Below are 10,565 nucleotides of genomic sequence, written 5' to 3'. Positions count from 1 at the left end.
TCGTGAGCTCTATTCTCATCTTGAAAAGCAGAGATTTGTTCACGTCCGGGATGATTGAGATAGGCGGCATGACCGTAGTCTACTACCAGCCCTCTAAAGCAAGATACCAGTCAATCCGAAGTCGCTTGCGAGTGGATCGTGATTTCTGGAGTCGCGTGCGAGTGAACCGTGAAGAGCTCAAACTGACGCATGCTGCGCCGGATTATTTTATGGATGATTTTCGAAGCATGCTAAGCACGTACGCCGGACTGTGGTAAGACTGGGCAAGAGACGGCGGCATGAGGGCGAGGGCCGGGGCGAACCTTCAGTGATCTTGTGATGAGGCCTATCTCGTACGCTGGTGCAGGGGTCTCGGCGGGGGAAGATGCAGAGGAAGAAAAGAGGAGATACGGGTGGCGGCGGCAGAAAATGTTTTGGAAACCCTAAATGGTTTGGGCCCCCACAAGCACTCAATCTGGACTTTTATCTCAGGTTGGGCCAGTTGACTTTACAGCCCATAGCCAGTTTTTTATTATGTTTTTAAATTTGTATTTGTTAGTTTTAGTTTAATTTTTATTAATAAAAAAGATATAGTTTTTGTCCCACTCCTCTTTTGGAGGATGAAGGTGGGTGTTAGTCCTACTCTTCCTTTAGATAAAGGTAAATGTTTGTACTCTTCCTCTTTGGGAGGAGAGAGTGTGGTATTACTCCTCCTCCTTGAGAAGATAGAGCGTGAGTATACCTCTCTTCTTTGGAAGAAAGGTTGTTTAGCTCTGTTATGACAGAGCGTTTTCTCTTTTGACTGCTGTCAGGAGAGAAGATGTAAAAGTTTAGACAATGTCCGTTACAAAGAAATTTGTTGACGGGGAAGCTCTTGAGCAGTTGCGTTAGTTGACTTATAGTCTGGTTTTCCTGTATTGATAAGTCACAATTGTAACTTCATTTATGAATGAATGCAATGAAACATATTCTCATAAAAAAAAAAAAAAAAAAAAAAAGATATACTAGTTGATATTTTTTTTTTCTATACATGGGTTCTGATGTGTGCATTGCCGTTGCCCTGCCGCTTTAAATCTTCCTATTTATTCTTTTTTTTTAAAAGGTCTTTTCAGTAATGACAAATGATACACTTAAATTTTTTTGAAAAACGACAAAGTGACCACTATATATATATTAGTATAAATAAGTCTTTTTTATTCTTTTCAATTTTTTTTATCATATTTTAAATATATTTAATTATTAACAAATAAAAAATATAAATTTATTAATAATTACTTTTTTAATCATTAAAAAAATAAAAATTAACATATTTGATAAGGATATTCGATAGCCATATCATTTTCCATCTTATTTACTATTTTACTATCTTTTTGTTTTCGTTTTACTATTTAAATTTGAATTAAAAATATCATGACCTTCTTATAAATTAAATTTATTTTTAATTAGCTATATAATTATATTGGTTAATTAAATTTATTTTCTGCAAATTTATGCAAGAATGTCATATTTTAAGATTTTCAGTTCAAATTCTAAGAGAGGAAGGAAAAATAATAAATAAAAATAATCATTAAGCAAAAGCAAAAACAAAACATAAAAATCTTTGGCAGTTTTTTTGGGTAACCACTCTCATTTCCCTCCCAGCTTTGCTACATGCAACTGCGGTGTGAAACCGCTGAAAAATCGGCTGCCACGTCAATCGTTAAAAACAAAAAATCAAATGCAACTTCGTCTCTTCGGTAGAGACCCACGCAGTTTGCTTCTTGTTTTTGTTCACAAAGTGGGAGCTTGTCGATAAATTTCCTCCTAGACTGCTTTTTGATGTAATCTTTACCTCCTTACACTGTGTTCTCTCCTTCCTATTTCTACATCACCTTTGCTACCCATAATTTTCTTCTTCTACTTCTTTTCAGTGTCTTATTTTGATTTTTCTTTCATTTGCATTTGGAACTTATTTCTCAGGCGATTTGAGCGTTTCCTACTCTATTCTATTACTCATTCCTCTAGAAATAAGAAAGAAAACAAAGGATTATTCAGGTTTTTCTGTGGGTAATCCTTCTTAAGATTGTTTAAAAGTTGGTGGTGAATTGTTTGGAAGTTTGGCATTGCGAGCCATTGTAGCTTGCGGATTCTAACTTTCATATTCAAGATGCGAGAAGAGGAAGAAGAAAGGAGCATGAGAAAACTCTGATTTTGCATAACAGAAAGAGGCAGTGGATAAGTCTCGGCCAAATTCCTGAATCACATATAATTTATTTTTGAAAAATAAAAACCCCGTAAAAGGACAAATTTTTGTTCAGAAGTAGCTTTGATCTTTCACATGCCTCTGTATCTGGTTCAACCAAAAGAGTAACTTCCTCCAGTTCTGGGTGAGGAGAGAGAGAAGAGGGGCTTTCGTGTGATAGAGAAAATGGGAGATACAGAATTTTGAAAAGAAGTGAGAAAACAGAAAACGTAGTGGAGAGAAATAAGAAAGCAGAAAAAATAAAAATATTTACCTATTAAAAGGCGTGCCCGGTTACACGGAGTACCCAAAACCGGTTGCAAGAAGAGTTTTTCTTTCCCTCCTTAACCATCTACATTTAAAATCTTATCGTTATCACATTTAAAGTCTTTATGAAGAGAGAGAATTCGAAAACATCAGTTTTATAATCACTACCACAACTATTGCACAACACACAGGAATTAAGGGCCTGCGTTTTCTAAATGTGACAGCAATGGAATGGTAGAGAATAAAAACTATACATTATCATTACGTAAACAATAGATGCCGAGATTTCCTGCATGCATTTTATTAGAACAATCAGCCTTTTTGGAGAAAGGATCTAACACTACTACCATAATGGATTCCTTGTTGACATACAAGACAACAGAAACGTAGCACAGACAGAAAGGAAGCAAATTGACAATCTTTAAGACTTAAGGAGGATCATTCATATCTCTGAGATATTCTTCTTCATGGTTTAAATCCCTCTTCAAATTCTTGAAGCATGCCAATAACTTTCCATCCTTCAACAGAAGAAGAAAAAAAGGGGCTTTTTGCTCCCACTGATATCTCCAGCAAATGTTTTTAATCCCTTGTGTATTCTATGGATGCATTTTTGCAACAAACTGAGGAACCACTTTCCATCCATCGCATTCCGGAACGGCTAAAGGTACAGGAAAATTCTCGAAAATTAAACAACTTGGAGGGAACTGGAACAGAATGATCCGCAATAACCAGCAACGACATCGATGTCCTGAAGCATGCTTTTTTAGAGGAATCCTTTCAAGCATCCTTCTCCTCATCCTCGACATCATCTTCATCAGAATCAGAAGTAGGTTGCCCATTAAGATCCACATTAACACCATTTATCTTCCTCACAAACTGTCCACGTACTCGAGGCCTTCTTTCAGCAAGTTGTTTTCGATTAACATACCTAATCTTCTTATCAAAACATCGTTCCTTCCTCTTCTGCCTAAACTTGATTAATGCTGCTTCTCTTCTATTCACTTTATTTGATTTCACTTCAGCTGAAGGACCTCCAACAGACGGCCAAGCATGAGAAGTGGGCATTTGCCCAGGTTGTAAGCAAATGTTAACCGGGTAATATGGGTATGACGCCATTCCATTAACGTGAGGAGGGCATTGCGGAAGATGATGGTACTGAGACATCATAGAATTAGGTGCATGATTATGAAGGTCGTACAGATTCTTTTGATACAGTTGCGCTGTTGGTGGCATCATAACTTGATTTACAACTCCTGTAAAGCAATATGGAAACGCAGCTTGAGGTAAGGCAGAAACATCAAGTTGATGCTCATTTCTTGGCTGTGAAAGAACTTGACTGAGTTTCTCGTCATTGACATCCCTTTGCTGCGAGAGTCCCATTGATGCAGGTGGCGTACAAGATCTCTCCATTGAAAGAGAATCTGGAACACTACTACTGCATGGAAAGTCATCTTCCTGCGAGTAGTTTTCCCCTGCCTGCCCATTTGCATGTATTTGGGGATCGTTTATCAATCTTTGACTGCACTCTTCATGTTCTTCTCTAGTCGCCAAATTTTGAGCAGAATTGTCAATAACATTAACAATGCCTTGAGAGTTACTTTCGACCGTGCTTGATTTCACATAAGTAAAGAAGGCAGAAGACTCGCCAATTTTCAGCTCACTCTTCTTTGGGCCAGATGAAAATTGTCCTGAAAGACATCACCAAAGAATTTTAAAGAAAAGAGGAAAGCCAGTGGGCAAAAAGTGGAAACAATGAAAACTCAGGACACACTGTAAAGTAAAATCCTTTTGCTTTTAACTAAGTAATTTCTCATTACCATGGAACTGATACAATAAACTCGTACTAAAAAAGAAATATGGGCGCACTCAATTGACATGAATTATTTAAGAGGCATGCAATACCCCACATGATGTGTAAGGATAGATGGTGAATGGGATCCCACGTTGTTTAGGAATGAAAAGTTCTTGCTCTTTATAATGTTCTAATGGAACTCCAATTGTATCATTGACTAGTCCTTTTAGAGTATAGGTCATATGGTTTGGGCCTTCCATTGGGGTGTTACATGGCATGTGGTGAAGCCATATAAATGGAATATTATATAGCACTTGCATTACATCAACCATTCATAATAATGCTGATCACAAAACAATATAAAAGCCTTGAAAATTTAAAAAAAAAAAAAAAAAAAAGGAGTGGGGTTTGAGTAATTCATCTTATGAGCTTCACTGATGCACTGATGTCATCCAGCAGGCAAATTACTTGGTCAACCTTTTGATATTTATGAAACTGCTATATTACATAAGGCAAAGCTAAAATAACACAATAGCATGAAGGAATTTTTTCTTCATTTTTTTTTTTTTTTTTAAATCCAGAGAAAGTGAATCTAAATTACAGACTGCATCAGCTACACAAAAAAGGCGGCCACCCCAAATGATTGGCAAAGACTCGAGCAAATGTCATTTGATGTTACAAATATGTGCGATCCTATAAATTCACACTAAATGATCCGTTTCAAATATCTTACACAAAAATGATGAATATTTTTTATTTTTACACAGGAGACAAATTTTTCATGCTCACAAAGCACCACCACATGCTATTCGTATGTTAGAGGAAAGGCTCACCTGTTCGTCGGTCACTGATTCCAGGCACATCAGGCCGATATTCCACTAAATCCATATGTGGAGGGTCTACAGCAGCAGACTGGAAAGGGAAAACAAAAAATATGCACAGCAGATGTCATTGTCAATATCGCAGATTTGCCATCATCGTACATGTTACATATAGCTTAAGGAAATCTTTATTGCTGCGTGAAATGTGGCCATAGCTCAGTAAATACTATGTCTAGACCAGACTTGATATTATAACTTTATTCCTTACTAATTCTTCAATCCCACTAATATATTCACCCCAACAAATCCAATTATTTTCAACAAAGAAAAGTAAAATTTTAGCATTCTGACAAGCACAGTATTGCACATTACATAGAAATAACATAATGACCAGTAGTTGATTGTGAATAACAAAGAGAATAATTTATTATTCTGGATAATGGTTAAGCTTCTCACCTAATTTCAGATCATAAGTCAGTTGCATCTGAATATTTTTTCAGTTTGTTTGCAGCTATGAGTTGTAACCTACCTTCTAGTTCTATTTTTTGCTTCAAAATGTCAGAATGTTTAATTTCACCCTCCAGATCCTGGTTCAATATGATTTTTTGAAAGAGAACAAGTTGAGCCATATCTAGTTCATGAGGTGGTTGTTTGCATTCTATAATGTATTCTCTAGCCAACTATTCAGCATCCATACGTTTAGAAGATTTTATATTCTCTCTGTCGAATAGTCTGGTATTAGAAATAGAACAGCTGAGAATTTCTCCAATACAAACTTATTTTAAAAAACAATTATTCACAATTTTCTCTCATTTCCTAAAACCCAATAAACAACATATCTCAAAAAAATTCTCAAAATTTTTCATAAGCAAACATACCCTTAGAGTAGGGGATACATGCTTTGCAATATTCCCATGAAATCTTATGAAAAGTATATACATTCACACGAAGTCCCGGTAGTTTTTTTTTTTATCACTTTCTTTCTTTTTGACGGGTTAAAAATTCTATGAAATATAATGTACTTACAGAGAGATTTACAGTTACCATGTACTGTGTTCAATTGCCATTACCAACCCCAATAATGTTTTTTCTTAAAATAAAGATATCAGGCCCAATAATAGAACCCAAAAAAACATAATGTTTAGAAAACAGGTTTTGAAAGGAATAACTAAGCCAGTAAGTATATCTCAAATCAAAACAATCATTCATAATTTCTATAGTTCCAGGGTTATTTGGGCCAAGAATCTTCACAACTCCCAAATCAATTATTTCATAATGCAAAGACAATATTATAATTTTGAGCACAAAAATTCAAATCCTATATTACACTCACCTCATCTTCTTGATGGGTTGACATTCCCATTTCAGGGTTGGTGCTCTTGCGAGACTTGTCATCTGTGTCGTCCGAGAACAAAGTCGTACTGTTGGTATTAGTATCACTAGGGTCTGATGCTACCAGATCAAAGTCATAGTTCAAAATGTTCTTCTCAGCTAGTCCAAGCTGCAAACATAACCATATAAATGACATTTCAACATTGATTAGGGATTCATAAGCTGCTTAGAAGTTAGAAAAAGGCTGGGAGGGATAAGTCAGCTTTCAGTGAAACTCTCAAGACTGTTTACTGGTGATATGTAACACAAGAAGATGGATCCAAAATTGACACATGTAAGAGCAAGCACCTATTATTTCTTCTGATACCAGAAAATCCATGAGCTACAGATAAAAGCCTCACATAAAGATGCTAACAGTCTATCATTCAATACCACAGAAGGTCCCTCCTGTTTCCTTGCACATTTGCATTGTGTAAATTTCCCCAGCTTTTATTACCGACTATATTGAATTTATATCCAAATGTATCTACAAAGAGATAGGGGTTGCAGAAAGAAAAGGTGTGTAACACACACACATATACATGCACATGTATACATACATATACGTGTATATATGTATAACAAAGTCAGGTAAAACAAACCATGTGCCTTCTTCTCCACATGTGTGTCCACAAGTTTAGTAGCTCATTAGTTCGGACAGGCTTTACAAGATAGTCTGCTGCTCCAAGCCTCAGGCACTTGACAACAATAGAGACCTCATCTTGTGCCGACATCACTTATCAGAGCAAATGAATGATCAGGCTATAATTAACTGTGAAGAGCTTTTTAATCAAGGAATTTGGCAGTGATGAAAACAGTACAAACTTACTGATCACAGGAATGCGCCTTAACTCTTTATCCCGATTAATGTACTTTAACATCTTCATGCCTTTGGCCAATGGAAGATCAAGTTCAGCAAGTATGATATCTATATTAGCTCCCTCTGCATTCAGTGCATCAATCACCTGTCTAGCTGACCTCACCGGAGTCACTGAAAAGCAAAGAATTACAAAATTGTCACTGATTTCCTACCTCAAATTGTAAGAAAATGTGAGATAAGAAGGTGAAGGAAACCCTAGTGTTAGATAGCAGAAGTATCCCATACTACAAATGCGAGAAGAGGCAGGAAACTTGTTCTTAATAAGTAGGTTAATAATCAAGAAAAATAGTCATAGGCATTATCACAGTACACAGGGTATACTTCTAGGACACCTAAAGAAAGAGCAGGAAGAGATCAAAGCATTCCGACGAGAGGCAGTAAATTTTATCAGAGTTTTGCTTAACATAAGCACGTTCCTGTTGAACAGCTTGAAAACAAAAGTCAACAGTTTAGAGATGAACTTCTTAAAAAGCAAACCATGTGTTGCAAATTATTACAGCCTAAACCATCTCCAAACCCGCATCACCAAGGTTTCTACTATCACAACTTTTCTCAGCCCTTAATACATCAAAACCCACATCCATTCATATGGTAATCAAACAGACAATAATATTTAACACTTCCAATATTTACTTATCAAAATATATTTAACACTTCCAATAAACAATCTACACTTCCAATAGACAATTCAAATTCCAAACTAATAAATAGAAAATAAAACTAATCATGCCCATAACAAAACTTAACCGCATAATTAAAAAGAATCTGAAAAAAAAAAACAAATAAATAAAATATATACCCTGATAAGAGCATTTCAGAAGAAGTGTCAGAACCTCTTCCAAACTCTTGGCGTCGTTATCGCACAGCAAAATCCTCACTTTGCTCCTATCTATAAACCCATCACCTCCCTTACTAGTATTCCCACCTCCAAAGTCTTTGCTCAAATTAAGCTCCTTAGAATCCATGTTCCTTTTTTTTTTCGCAAATCAGGTTACTCTGTGAGCTCTAAACTCAGTCTCCTTCACTCCAAAAACAAGCTCTCAAATTTCCTTCTTTCTTCTTTTTTTTTTCTTCTCGTTGCTTCAAAATTTGAATTCTAAAGAACTTCCATGGGAATCCAACGTCAAAAATCCTCGACCAGGGATGGAATCGGGACTAGGGTTTCGGATTCAAGGGCTTCAATCAGAGCCTCCGCCATAGAAAAACGACGAATATGCCGTACACACCAAACAAAGAAAGCCCTCAGAATTTCCGATGTACATACGGCGGCCCATGTTACCTCTCTCCATAGCCGGTAAGTTATGCCACTATAACATATACAACTAAAGAGAGAAAGCGTTAGGAAAGTAAGATTTCATCCAATCGACGGTGGAGAATCCATTCTGAGGCGGGGCCGTCGGGGAACGACGGCGAGATGTGGACAACCGGCGAGCGGCGCAATTTAGCAAAACGCACAAGGTACGGGGATTTACCCTTTTGTTTGTCGGCGTTTTGTTATCTCAGCTTTTCTTTTATATTTATGTCTAAATAAAGAGACAGCATTTTATCGAATTACAAAAAAGTATTATTTTTAATTAAGAATTCAAAGATAGTGCGGTTTGGCTAACTTGCGCCAGTTCGGTGGGGAACAGAATGCCGGAGATTGGTTGAGTGGAAGTGGGGTGTAGTGTGCCACGAAGTGCAGGATAGCAAAACTAGTGACGTGGAAAGAGAGAGAAAAAGTGCGAAAAGCGAGAAGATATTTTCCGGAGATAGGGAGGAAGTGAGGCCACGTGGAGATTTTCAGGCTACAAAGGAAATTCAACGTGATCAAAATGCAGAGCCACGTCGTCACCTGGATCTTTTTGTTTTTCTCTGTTTTTTCGCATTAATAGCATAAATCCACTGTCAAAATTCAACAAGAAATCATTTATGTAATTTTAACTCTACATGTTTAAAAAGAAAAAATCTTTTATTATAATTTTTTTTTAAATGTACAAGATTTATATATTTTAGAGGTAGGATTTTAATTTTAAATAGAAGAAAAATAAATTTGTATAATCAATCATATAATATTTATTATTTAAAATATTTTTATGAATAATAATAATAAATATTATTAGATTTACTTTAGGTATGCTTAAAAGATTCAAATTCATGAAATCTTTTTCCAAACAGTTGTGCAAAGATGCATGAAGTGGGCCCCACCAAAGGTTACAAGTGGGTGGGGACTTTGGAAGGTCGGTTAGCAAAAGGTCAAAGATGGAGAGTTGGGAAAGTAGTCATCCACGCGGAGAGATAAAATGAAAAATTCCACGTGTAAGGATTTGAGTAGTTATGAAATTGGAAAGAGATACTAATTGTAAAGCGGAAAAAGCTATCATGTCGCCTAAGATGTCGTTTAAATGTACCGTTTGACAATTATTTTTTATTTAATAATTAAATAAGTGATTTTAAATATAATAATATTTTTTTATTTTTTAAAAATATTTAAATATATTATTAAAAAAAACAAAAATTAAAAAAATTATGACCTAACGACATGTCCAATAATAAGGATCAGATGATACAGTAACCCGATCCTTATAAAGTTAAATTCATCAGGTTAGAATTGTAGATCGACTGATGTATGAATTATGATTAACTGCTAAATTAGTAAATAAATTTTCATCTTTATTTATAAATTAAGATCTAGGTCTTCAATTTTTATAAGATTGACACGTAAAATTAAAAAATTCTATGATTAAGTAGTTGCGTCATTCTCTCATTAGAATAATAGTGAAAAATGCTTATAAAAAAAAATAATAATAGTGAATAATTATCACATGATATATTCATGTCACATGTCACTTTGTTATTAGCTTACACGTAGTATCAATATGTTATGACAACTAAACAAACATTGGCACGTGGCATACCAATGCCGGGGGGCACTAACGAAAGATTTATGGATGCTTCTAATTGTGAATTTTTTAAAACTTAGGTATAGAATTTAGACTTGGCTTGACTCCTATTGCTTTTTTTAAAATGATTTCTCAAAAACACTTTCTTTTGTGTTTTCATCTCTTTTGTTTAATAATTTTTTTAAAAGGAGAAACTTTTGGTGATTTAAGAAAACAATATACACCAAAAAACTAGAATTTGAAGAAGAAAATGTTTTACTCACAAAAAGATATTATAAAAATAAATCTATAAACTGACGTAACTTGATGTAATATGTTAAATTGTAAAATTACATTTATTGTAAAGTAGATC

The 10,565-nt window shown here is 35.2% G+C and overlaps 1 protein-coding gene across 1 annotated transcript; it reads right to left on the bottom strand.

The window, feature by feature from the left end:
• Window positions 1–2,699: 2,699 nt before the first annotated feature.
• On the bottom strand, window positions 2,700–8,848 carry LOC122281542 (two-component response regulator-like APRR1). Its single transcript, XM_043093114.1, has 6 exons — window positions 8,131–8,848; window positions 7,281–7,442; window positions 7,054–7,187; window positions 6,414–6,581; window positions 5,093–5,171; window positions 2,700–4,155 (listed from the first exon to the last, which is right to left on the bottom strand). The coding sequence occupies exons 1-6, from the start codon at window positions 8,294–8,296 to the stop codon at window positions 3,245–3,247; spliced, it is 1,620 nt and encodes a 539-aa protein (XP_042949048.1). The 5' UTR covers window positions 8,297–8,848; the 3' UTR covers window positions 2,700–3,244.
• Between the last annotated feature and the right edge of the window lie 1,717 nt (window positions 8,849–10,565).

The sequence above is a fragment of the Carya illinoinensis genome, chromosome 11 (genome assembly GCF_018687715.1).
Source record: "Carya illinoinensis cultivar Pawnee chromosome 11, C.illinoinensisPawnee_v1, whole genome shotgun sequence".
Lineage (NCBI taxonomy): Eukaryota > Viridiplantae > Streptophyta > Magnoliopsida > Fagales > Juglandaceae > Carya > Carya illinoinensis.
Note: the sequence above shows the minus strand (reverse complement) of the source record. Positions and strands in the feature narration are given on the sequence as shown.

Excerpts from the sequence above, each read along its gene's own strand:
- LOC122281542 (XM_043093114.1), bottom strand. The coding sequence starts at position 8,296 with ATGGATTCTAAGGAGCTTAATTTGAGCAAAGACTTTGGAGGTGGGAAT. Across the intron at positions 6,582-7,053 it reads TGTGGAGAAGAAGGCACATG|CTTGGACTAGCTGAGAAGAA; the intron begins GTTTGTTTTACC and ends TTATGTTTGCAG. Across the intron at positions 4,156-5,092 it reads AATCAGTGACCGACGAACAG|GACAATTTTCATCTGGCCCA; the intron begins GTGAGCCTTTCC and ends GATGTCTTTCAG.